Source organism: Rhyacophila brunnea, unplaced genomic scaffold, assembly GCF_057557595.1.
Source record: "Rhyacophila brunnea isolate RB1 unplaced genomic scaffold, BYU_Rbru_1.0 scaffold_1, whole genome shotgun sequence".
Classification (NCBI taxonomy): domain Eukaryota; kingdom Metazoa; phylum Arthropoda; class Insecta; order Trichoptera; family Rhyacophilidae; genus Rhyacophila; species Rhyacophila brunnea.
Window position 1 is genome coordinate 48,146,306 of NW_028232751.1, and position 12,230 is coordinate 48,158,535.

The 12,230-nt window shown below is 33.3% G+C and overlaps 1 protein-coding gene and 1 long non-coding RNA gene across 4 annotated transcripts in view; one reads left to right on the plus strand and one right to left on the minus strand.

Moving 5' to 3' along the window:
• LOC147079880 (uncharacterized) overlaps positions 1-11,962 on the plus strand; it is a 16,956-nt gene extending 4,994 nt beyond the window's left edge. For 2 of the 3 annotated variants that reach the window (XM_085945345.1, XM_085945335.1), the window contains 3 exons: positions 585-745; positions 1,819-1,895; positions 9,544-11,962. In XM_085945345.1, coding sequence (XP_085801471.1) covers positions 585-745; positions 1,819-1,895; positions 9,544-9,702 — 397 coding nt within the window. In that variant the 3' untranslated portion in view covers positions 9,703-11,962. The remainder of the gene's footprint in view (positions 1-584; positions 746-1,818; positions 1,896-9,543) is intronic. The other variant, XM_085945354.1, reaches the window with a different exon arrangement.
• On the minus strand, positions 2,427-7,863 carry LOC147079881 (uncharacterized). The gene is made up of 3 exons (XR_015070471.1): positions 5,598-7,863; positions 5,061-5,195; positions 2,427-2,812 (listed from the first exon to the last, which is right to left on the minus strand). It is a non-coding gene; the product is annotated as an uncharacterized LOC147079881 (long non-coding RNA).
• Positions 11,963-12,230: the final 268 nt, after the last annotated feature.

Genomic DNA, 12,230 nt, shown 5'->3' on the forward strand with positions numbered 1-12,230 from the left:
CTCTTAGGATTTTTTCTATTGGTTATAATATATTTTCTCAGAAGTGTTTTTCAAAATTATGTATGTTCAATAATTAGAATAGTACATTCTTAAATCTTGTGAATTACTCGTTGAATAAAAGAAATAGTTAATTAAAAACATCAAACGTTTGCATTGACACATTCGTCTGGTATTGTAATCACATTTAACTATTGATAACAGTATATATTTATGTACAGTAGACTCCCGATTATCCGAGCTAATGGTGGGGAGAGGCGGCACGGATAAACAAAAATATGGGTAATCCGAACTAAGTATGGTATTACATAATACCTAATACATTTTTAATGCAGACAAATATTTTAACATGTTTAATACTCATTATGTATTAAGAAAATCTGCGATTTTGGTTTGTTTGCAGCGCATATTTTAATGATTTTCTAATGAGCTATTATATCGTTGTTCGTGCACGGATAATTGGGAGTGTGCTAACATTTGATAAATCTTGTTTTATTTATTAGACGTTTGCTACTGTATAAATTGTCTGAAACCCTGCGATTTTACATATTATTTCACTAAAATGTCCTTAAATTTGTATCATTCAGCGAGTTGTGGAGTCCGGCCAAGATCTTGATAATGGTCATGAGAGCCAAGGAGGACGGCGTTCATCCGCTCAGATTGGAAGATATCATCGAGAGAGAATTCAACCCGGCCTACGGTCTGTCCAAGAAAGAAGTCGCCACCAAGCTCTTTTTCGTCATCCTGCGTAAGTATGATTTTATTGCAAGTCGGTTACCGAGATTCTTGACAGGAGCGTATGGATTATGGGTTTTTGCATATTTTAAGCAAAAACAGATATGCTGAACTCATATCCAAAAAAAGCATTTTGTCAGTTAGATACCGGTAATTTTTAGCTCCCTTCCAAATCAGTAAAAACAAATATACTTGTGACGTGTTTTTGACTTAAATTTTAGTATTTTTTTTCCAATTTTGGTGTCACTGAATTCAATGTGTGTCTTATAATCTATGACGTCAATTACTATCAACACAGAAATAAACAATCTATATTATGATGGTTTCGTTTAAGCAAGGTTTAATTTTATTGTAAAAACTGACCAATTTGCAGACGGTCAATTTGTATTCATCAGGTCAATGAAAACAAATAAGTATGTTTGACAAAGTTTAGTGTGCACTATTTATGTCAGATCTTAACAGCCTACCTCCACCCTTTGCACCGGGTGGAGATTTGTTAAAGTGGGCGCAGCTTATATGAATAATCACCACAATTCTTTCTAACTTGTTGCACTGATTCACCTCATTCATTGTAGATTTCATCTTTTGTCAATTCAACTCAATTAGGCAAAATCTAACAAGAAATACCTCCCTCCGTATTCTATGTGAAATATTTGAAAATCTAAAGATTTACAGAAACCAATTATTAAATTAAAAGTGATATAAACATAAAATATGTTGACACACCCAACTTATTGCATATATGGGTTAATTAGCTAGTAAACATACCTATGCATATTCGGCACATGTGTGATTTCCCACTAATATTGAATGGTGGACTTATCGGTTTTCGTTATTGGCGTTATTTAGTGTTAGCCCATGTCGATAACACCGCACATCCATTTGTAAAATTGTAACCTCAACCATATAATTATCATATTATTTAATTATGTACTTATGTTGTATAGTTTAGCTTTAGGAATGGTGATAACACTGATAACCAATTCACTATTCAAATCGATCATCTGTATGTCTACAACAAACCGAGATTTCAACTTGAATTATATATTACGAGTGTTCTGATAAAAAATATTATTTCTTTTGCAGACCTGAAGAAGTATAACTTTTTAAAATTATTGAAAAGAGGGATAAAAATCGGACACATTGGCTACGGTGATGAATGGGTATGGGCAAGAGGATAAAAATACCAAAAAAAAATTATTCAATATATGAGTCGCTTAGAATCATAACTCACATATTCCAAAAATCAAGTTTTGAGATAATCGCTAAAAACCAACAAAGCACTATTTTTTGTAATTAGAAGAACAGTATTGAACTCCCTAGAATATTAATGAGTGAGAGAGTCGAAAAACTTTTTTTTTTTTAATATATTATATACCTAATACTCCTAACGTTGCAGACATACAGCATACTATGATAAATAGAGCTCCCCGATTGGTTAGGAAGGCGTTGGTGACAAAACTCTATTCTTTGAAATATATGACATATTACACCAACAATGAACTTTGTCAACGATTTTCACATGGTTTAAATTGACTTTTAATACTGAACTATTTTTCGGTATATAGATTAATTCATTTAGAATCACTTGGCATATTTAACTAAAAAACGACAAAATTGCAATATGTGAGTTATGATTCTAAGCGACTCATATTCAAGTATCATATTTTCATAGTATAACCATATAACCATAAATTACTAATAAAATTTTAATAATACCAATTAAAAATTGTATTTAATTTTATTTTATTTGTAAGTATATCTTTTATTTAACTTGTATTATCGCAAGCAATATGCTTATTATTAGCTTTACAAATATTGCTCGTAAATATTAACCACAGTACAAAAATAACAAGTTAGTTTAATAATGGAAAATAATGATAAGACAGATACAGCCGTCTAGATGACTCCGTCGCACGGCTTGTCTCGCACGCTGTGTGAGACGGGCATCAGAGATGTGTACATATCAGACAGGCGGGCGGTTAGGAATGGTCGCTTTGGCCACTCATGTCTCATTTAGCTTCTTTATCAAATTCTCCACTTTAGAGTCGTCAGAATTTGATTATCAGAATTGTCATATCTGGAAAAAGAAGACAAAAAAGTTGTATATTCATTAGCCTGAGGAGGTACCTAACCTTTAGTCCATTTTTATATCATTATTTAGATGAACAATCACAAAAAAACGTGTATACAAAATAATATAATGTCTGGTCAAAGATGGCAGGTAGAAGCAAAAACTTTATAAAGTATTAAATAACATTTATTTGAAAATAAATTTTATTGAAATCGCAACAGAATAACCATATTATTGTTATTTTACGAATAAGTTTTAATTCCACTGTCAGTGAGTGAAGGTTACATAATATTATTATGCTATTATTGTGGAATTGTTTAGGTGCGTATTTTTCTTGCTGGCAACGCCGTTCTGTCTAAATTTTAGTGTTGCACCACATTACGTGTCGTCGCTGCAGTTGATTTTTTATCAAAAATATTTTACCCCAAAATGAGTAAAAAACAATGAATGTATCAATTGAGCAGTGATTGTGAAGAAGACTGGGTACTTTTGAAACTAAGGACAAATGTGTTTGCTTAATATACAACGGTGTTGTGACAGTGATGAAAAGAGAAGAGAGTAACAAATTCCAAATTTTTTGGCGTTGATTATCTACCTAAATCAGAATTGAGAAAAAAAAATTGATCAACTAGAATCAGAACTATCTACACACAGCAAACGTTTTTTAGTAACCGTTTAAATAAAAATGCTATGTACCATTACTTCCTTTAAAATTTCTCATTTGTTGGCACAAAACCATGTTTAGGGAGCGAATTTATTAAGAAAGCATTTCCACTGGTGCCGATACGCTGTTTGAAGAATTTATTAATAAGCGAGAAATTAGTTTGGCAATTCAAGATGACTGTGCAGTTATCTAATGAGGATCCAGAAAATGTCAACTGATTTACAAAGTCAGTTGAAAAATGCGAATGGTTCTCACTGCAACTAAACGAGTCGACAGATATAGCTGACACAGCGTAATAATTGGCAGTATGCATAAGGATGGTATTCAGTAATTTTAGTGTAAAAGAGAACTATTAAAGTTACTACCAATGCAAGAGGGAAAGGTATTTTTAAAAATTGCGTGACAGATTAATTAATATGCCTTTACAAAAGGTATCAGCAATAACTGATGGTGCTCCTGCAATGGTGGGCTACGTACTTTATGAATTATCATTGTATTATTCATCAAGAAGATATTATCCTCCATATCCATATCCATCAAGAAAATATTATCCTTTGAACATCTCATGAATGTTGTTCTGAAAATAATCAACAATATTCAAACAAATCCTTTATTATTTAAAGCCCTTTTAGAAAAAGACAATTCCTCACAAGCTGACCTTATTTTACATACAGATATAAGATGGTTACGGAAGGGATAAAGCGCTTAGTCGATTTATTGATCTTCTAGAAGAGATTAAAAAAATTTTCATTTCAAAAGGTCGAACATTCGAACAATTAGATAACCATCTGATTCATCATAGACTTGACGTTTTTGACTGATTTGTGAAAAATTAAACAATTTAAATCTCGAAGTTCAGGGAAAAAATAAAGATATAGCAGAAATGATTAGTTCCATAAAAGCCTTCAAAGCTAAAATACAGTTTTGGATAAATATTTTTTCGAAATATTCTCTTGTTCATTTTCCAAGGATGAAAAAAGTAATTGTTGAAAAATTATTTATTACTCATCGCTTTTAGAGCAATTTCAAAATAGATTCCTGCAATTTTCCATTATCGAACCGGTGGCTGCATTTTTTTATATCCTTTCAATACAGACATTACTAAAATTGCTAATTCCATAGCTGAAATTCTTCAAGAAGACGCACCAAAAATTGAAGACGAAATTTTAAATATTCAAAATGAACGAAAAAAAAACGCAACAAGTGTGAACATGAAAACAACACACACATGCACACAGTTCTTGCTGGTGGTCTTCGTGTATGGGCAGTTCATTTGTGTGTTTGTGTGCATCTTTGAATGTTTGTGCAATCCGTCGCTCGTCGACTCCTGGATGGACAAACGCAAACAGTTAGCACATTAAGTAAAGATATTATTACCCATGTGTTGCCAATTTATTTTATTTTTTCACATAAATTAATAATAATTACAAGATAAAAAGAACTTTTTATATACGTTTTTAAATTTTCTGTTGAATCATATAAACTTGACTTGACTAGCTTAAAAAAAATTTGTACTAGATAGAAATAATACTGAAATGTCATTTTGACATGTCATATTGATTTTCATAGTAACGCGACGAAGATATTCACCTGAAGTTTCACTTGGGACAGACGAATAGCTTTTCTCCAGTATGGCATCTCTTGTGCGCCTTCAACCGGTCGTTGGAGTAGCATTTGTATGGGCAAGAATCGCACACAAACCGCGCGTCACCCGCGTGTCTCTGCCTGAAAATACAAACAACATTAAAGGGAGAATCATTCAATAGTTCATAAGTGAGTCAGGTTACGTTAAAATGTGTAAGATTCTGAGGTTGTTGCCTAGGACTTCAACAGATCATTTGGAGGAATACATTCCCCGCCCACGGCAAGTAATAAGAAGCCACAAAGACGATGTCATCCGTGCGGAAATTCAAAAATCAATAAAAAAAGGTCTTTGTCAGGGGTTAATTCTTGTTATAAAATCTACCACTCTTCAAAAATATTTTAAATGTCTAAAATAAAATAAAACTGTAACCTCGAAGTTTGTTTATATAGGTACTTTAAAAAATGGTGCTATATTTAGGACCCTACTCGGAAACATTAATGTGCGTTTTATTTATTACCAATTGAAAAGTGGTCTATACTTACGAAAGCGCACGTGATGAAAAACATGCACCCACAAATTGCGATCTCCTTCAAGTGGTCAGTGATCTGTGTGGAATATTTTTGACATCATCACTAATTTAATACATTTTTTTAGTATTGTAACATAATCATAATGTGTCGAGGAGCCCAATGAGCCTTATTGAGTCTACTTGTTGTAAATACGCGCTACGTGGTAATCAACCCAAATGGACGGATTCATACGTCACTCACATGGCGGCAGGTTGTCAATAAAAGATGTTGAAAAAAACCTTCTATACAGATGGGATCTAAACAAGAAATGAAACCCCCCCCGGGTCCAATGATTAGGTTACCTTTACATTTCAGGTTCGTTAGAAAACAACTTTTAGATTGATGAGATTTATTTGACAATTTGCAGGGTTTATGAATAGACAATCGGTCACGATGAATATCTAAAAAGCCAATTATTGTTAAGTTGAAAAATCATATTAAATCGTCAATAGCCGCTTAGCCAGCTTATGTGAAAGTCTTTTTCAAACTAACCACGAGGAAGCCCGCGACACCTCGTCGTCGGATTCGTAGTCATACACTTACACCTTGATTTCACGTGCCCAAAAGTCACGTTTTCCCGCAATATGCGTGAAGTTTCTGCAGACCCGTTTCATTTTATTTGATTTTCGGTTTTACATTTTTACTTCCCGCAATTTACGTGTGAACTATTTAAAATTAAATTGAAATTGCGTATCAAAATTAAAAATTAATAAATTAATGCTAATAAACTAAAAAATGCTACACAAAACGCTACTACAGGAACATTGGACCACGGTTTAAGAAGTATACAATGATCTCATTGTAATCCTGTGCAAACTGAAAATCTATTTGGATCTCAATCGCTTTGCGCCCATGCACGTAGTATTGTTCATGATACTGCTACATGTTCTACATCACGAAGTGAGTGATACACATATGAATAACAATGAAAAGTTGAGCGATGTCTTCAAAAATGCAGGCAGTGCGTAGCACTTGCATGGTATTAGAGGAGCCGCCGCTGGTCATGACTGCAGTGCCAGAGACCAAGGTTATGTCATATCCAATATTTATTAAATTATTTTTTTTACGCCCGATCAAATATAATGTCTCAGCAAAGAAAAACATTGTCAGTTTAAAAGAAAAGCAACATTGTCGAAAAGGTGAAAGAACACGTTGATATTATAATAGACCCTAGAAAAACGTTAAATCGGGGTTTCACTGTATTCACAATGTAAATATTAAAAAAAAATCTATATTATACTATTTGACGGTAACATGTATATGAATAAATGCTATCGCAATCTTCAAAACTCTGTCAAACTTTTCGTGTCCATGACGGCAAGAAATCATTTGCGAGAGACTTGTACAATTTGAAGATGGACCGAATAAAAAATATATCACGGATACAATCATGACTTGGAACACTCGCTGCAGGTTGAAATAAAATTTACTGGTGAGATCACATTACAATTAAGTATCGAATCTTCTCATAATCTGAGTGTTTGTATGATTGTTTCACTGTGATACTACTGTGGCTATGTGAGTATGCTTTCTGTGAGAACCAAGCGGTGTCTCATCAATGTCAATCCATGACATATGAATTGCTTTCAAATTAATGTTATTTATTTCATTATTGTTAAGTACATATTGCAACTTCTTTGTATACATTTTCACACAATCAAATTACTACTTAGTAAGCACTTTGTTAACCTCACCGATATTTATTAAACGTTTATTATATTTCTCACTGTTGAAGTAAGCATTTTCCATCGTGACAGGTTCAATAAAATGCTGTCGGGATGAAACAAGACAGTCTCTTCGTAATATTGACTCGATAAACTTGTATCTTTCTAGAGAGCTTAGTACCTCAGAAAATAATACATACCCTCTGTTATATTGTACTATTGCATAACTGGAAACTGTATCTGTCATCTGTCAAATAAATTCGCCATCTCTGCCAGCCTTCATACTTCAGTTCTTCACTCCTCCACATCAACCACATTCCTACACTACTAAAACAATTAATTTAATAACAATGTAAGATTATCATGTATAACTTTGTGATATTACACATCTGTGCCGAATTCTCACGTGAAGGGTTTTTGACGATGCTTATTTTTTCAAATTTGCTACTAGCAGTAGTATGTCATTTGTCAGGTTATAATTTATGTATATTTGATCTACAAAAAATAAATCATGAAACGGTACAACCTCACCCTTTGCTTTAGGCTTTGGTTTTGAAAAATAAAATAAACTCTTCTGTTAATTTCACCTCGGCTTTTGTCCGGAGCGCAGTGTATCTTGAAGTCGTAGGCCCCTTCCGCATCCACAACGCACTTGTCGCATACGAACGCGGTCAGACCATCTTTCTCCAATATCTGCAACAATGAAAATAGTCTGGTAAATATGTCATCACATAGATAATGGTTGTACTAGAATTCAAAACTTATTAGTCTTAAATGGCTTTACGAGTATCAAGTACATACATACTGATCGCTTTTCAGATCAGTTTCTATATTGTAGTTTTTAGAAATCCATAATTTATTTTGATGTATATTTCAAGGCCGTTTTAAAAGGTATCTCACGTTTAAATAGACGCAAAAACCTAACCCAACCTCACATGACGACTTAGGACACAATAAAATTGCAGAAACAATTAAACTAAACATAAGAAACATAACATGAATGAATGATGACGGACCTGTATATTTGCAATGCTCATGATGACATCTTTAAAAGCCAAATTATGGTACGATTTGGTTTCCAGTGTGTATATAATGTCATCTGACATGTTCTACACGTCTCGTGAGAGTGACATCTGACAGTTAATGGTACGTTTACATCTGACACTTATACCGTTATACTTATTTTATGTGTCTGACATAAAATTTCACTTACTGTTTACACCTGCATGGATCTGACATAAAATTCTCGTATACTTCTCATTGAAATAAAGTCTCTACACTTTATTCATGGTAACATTTGGAATAAATATATGCGGTGTTTACATATGGAATTGTAACATATTCGTGGTTATATTCGTTGAAGAATAAATCAAACATTTTTGTAATACTTATTTATGTATAACTAGCTATATCACCCGGCGCTGTCCGGGAGTTACGTAGAGTGCAAAGGATTGAATTTAAAAAAGTAAAAAAATATAATATTTTAAATTTTTATTTTTTTGTACATTTTTTGCATTTAAATATCTTAAAAAGTAGTACAAATTCAGTTTATTATTATAAAACTGTCCCCAGGGTGCAACGGGTTAAAACTGAAATTCGAGACCCCTTCCACGCACTCCCTCTCTGATGCGCCCCCGGGGTGCAACGAGTTAAAACTGAAATTCGGGACCCCGACCACGCACCCTGGCTCTGATGCCACTAGATACAATTATTGTCCGTGAGTGAAGCATTCCGATCTATGCGTAACACGTCGCCCGCGCCAACCTGCCGGTTATTAATTTGGATAACACAATTATTTGCATCTAACTTTGCCATTTGATCTCCGATCAAGCTGAAATAAACGCCAATATTTTTTAAATGTACACATTCCAGCAACATTTTCAATAAAAAACGGGGGTTGCACCATTAACTTCCGCGTTTCAAGACCTTGTACGTGGCGACTTTTTTTCCGCAAAAACCGTAAAACTGTCCCCGGGGTGCAACAGGTTAAATCTGAAATTTGAGACCCCGATAAAACATGCTTTTTAACAAAATGCCATCAAAATTTCATTTTTGGTCAAAAGTGCAGTTCGCTAGTATGCAGATTTTCATTCACTTGGCCATTCGTTATAATTAACACGCTATTTAAATGTGCTAATTAAAAAGTAATTATCTGGTCAGCAGTCAATATATTAACTTAAGAATTTTATGTCGTAATATTAAAACTATATTATTTTACTTAGGATTGCAAAATTTATTTCTGTCATCTCTTTCAGGGTTTCAGAGGTTTTGGAAGTTGGATGTTGGTCCAAGTGCTTGCTTTTACGCCGAACGTCAATGGACCCAAGGCGTCCGGAGCTAGAATCGTCCGTCTTCTCAGCAGGAAGCCCCTCATTGAGTCGGATTCTCGCATTATCAATGATCCAGCATGGTAACTCTCATATTTTTATTATATCAGAAAAAGATACTTCTATTTGTGTGGACATCAGTATGGCTAATACTCTTATTCACTGATAACTCTTTATAGACAAAAATAAAATCTTTATCAAATATTACCGATCCACTGTTGGATGAAGGTCTGACATTCTCCTAATCCCAGCAAATTACAAAATAAGCCGTCAGATATCAATCATGGTGCCAATATTACATTGGCACGGAAAGCATCTCATCATTGAATTAAAGCCTCCAATGATAAAATTTAAATTTTACAGCACTATAACCACAAAAATAAAAGTAGCGGGGGTTTGTGACGTATTAAAGTCTTAAAATGAGGCAAGTTACATTGAGATTACATGAGATATTTTTTTATGTTGGTGGTATACAGTGTTGCCAACTGTCATTGACAAAAACATGCTAGACGGGGTATAAAAACAAGCTGTTTGGCAGAAAAAAATGCTAGATTTTGTGAAAATACCACTTTTTTGCCTTTTTCTGCCCTTTTGACTTTTTTTTAAAGGGGGGAAAAATTTTTAAAAAATCGGTATACAGGTAAAAATAACTAATTCTAATTCACAGAAACTCATTTCAAAATTGACAAAAAATAATTAATTTGTCTAACAACCCACGATAAGTAATCCAAAATTGGACTGAATTTTGGAAATCACCATGGCCACCACAAAAGGGGCACTGACAGGGCTCTAGCCTGGGGAATTGACCAGATAGGTGAGATAAACTCACAACACAAATTTGCCCTAATCGTAAAAAAAATCGCCTGCAATTTCCTTCGGGCGTATTAACATTTTCATATATGTGGTTGTGTAATTAATTGCATTTTTTGGTTAATATTTGTTGATACACTGAATACCCTTAATTTTACCTCGAACACCAAAAACGAACTATCGAGCGTCACACTGCCTTTAACCTTAGTGGACGCCCGCTTCAGGATGTGGGGGCCATGGAACAGGTAATTGTATATTATAATTGATATAAAATAATATTATGCTTCACCCAACTGGGTTCCGCGAGCAGTGCAGTATATAATATATCAGTTTATTATAAATTTGCTTGCATGTGTCCATTCCAAAAATAATGAAATGCGAATAGTATGTAATAAAATTACATTAAATTTAATACGAAGATAAGAGGCCAAAATTTCAGTCTCGCTTGTAGCAGTTTGCTTCAGTATGTCACTGCGTACTGATATATACATATTTTTGTAATTTATTTTCTAGATCTAAAATGTGTCATTCAGGTACTGCCACTACATGTCAATGAATGTATTATTATTGTTACTAATAGAACAATAAATAGAACATTAAAAGGACGCATGTTGGATTTATATGACAAATTATATTTCGTTTGGCATGCGTCATTTGCACCCGCGACCCGCAATCCACGCATCGCCTAGCCACTATCTTTTTAGACCGTGCCTCAACTGAGGTTATAGCCTTAAGCATCACAATTCTAAAAACTATGTTACGTTTTTTACAGATTCCGATAATATCACTGAACATATTTTGATCTAACAAGACCATTGCTTGGGAGAAAGATGGGGACATAAACAAAATTCACATTTTATAACGTTTTTCTTAAATTGTAGGTTTATCTTTGACTTAAGATAAAAAAAAATCTTTTTAACGTTTTCATATACATATTATTTATTAATTAATACAGTTGAAATTGTAAATTATCAAAAAATGTCTCAAATTGCAAGCTTTGTATTTTTCCGCTAGGTGCCTCTTTAAAAAGGGCTCAGTAAAGGCATCACCTTAAACTCCACCAAGTTACATCCGAAAAAGTAAGTAAGGTATATTACATTTTTATAATAAGTAAAAAGTATGTACATTTTTTAAATACCATTGAAATTGAAAGAAGTCAACAGAAAAATAATAATCATACTAATTATGCAAGTAAATAACGTACTTATATAAATTAAATCACAAATGCACCCTAAGCAGAATGTAATATGGACCCCTTCACAGAGTGAGCCCAACAATAATATCTAATATTTTACAAACAGTACGTGCCTACATCAAACCTTATGTTTTTGTGAATATATTGTATTCTTATATGTATTATTATAATAATAATATTATGCATTGATGAGCTTTCTGATTTTTTTAATACTGCGATATCGGTACCTACAGTATATTATTTCAAATACAATAATTTAAAAACTAAGAGTAAATATAGAAAGCGTCATGTTCAGTTGATAATATTTGACATTGTTACGAGGAATGATTATTAGCCATTAGCACAATTAATTTGGTTTTTGACCTTGATCAAACACATTGAAAGAACATAATGTGCTTTTTACACGGGATCAAACCCACACCCACAGCTGCAGAGACGAATACGAAGTATGCCACAGTGGAATCACCAGCAAACAAGACTTGTAGGTAGGTACCATAAAATCTATCATTCTGGGTTTATCACAACAGTAAACTTTATTAAATTATTCAACAGTGAATTAGATAGATGTAACTGTATGACGCTTGAAATAATGATATAGAATAATAAAAAC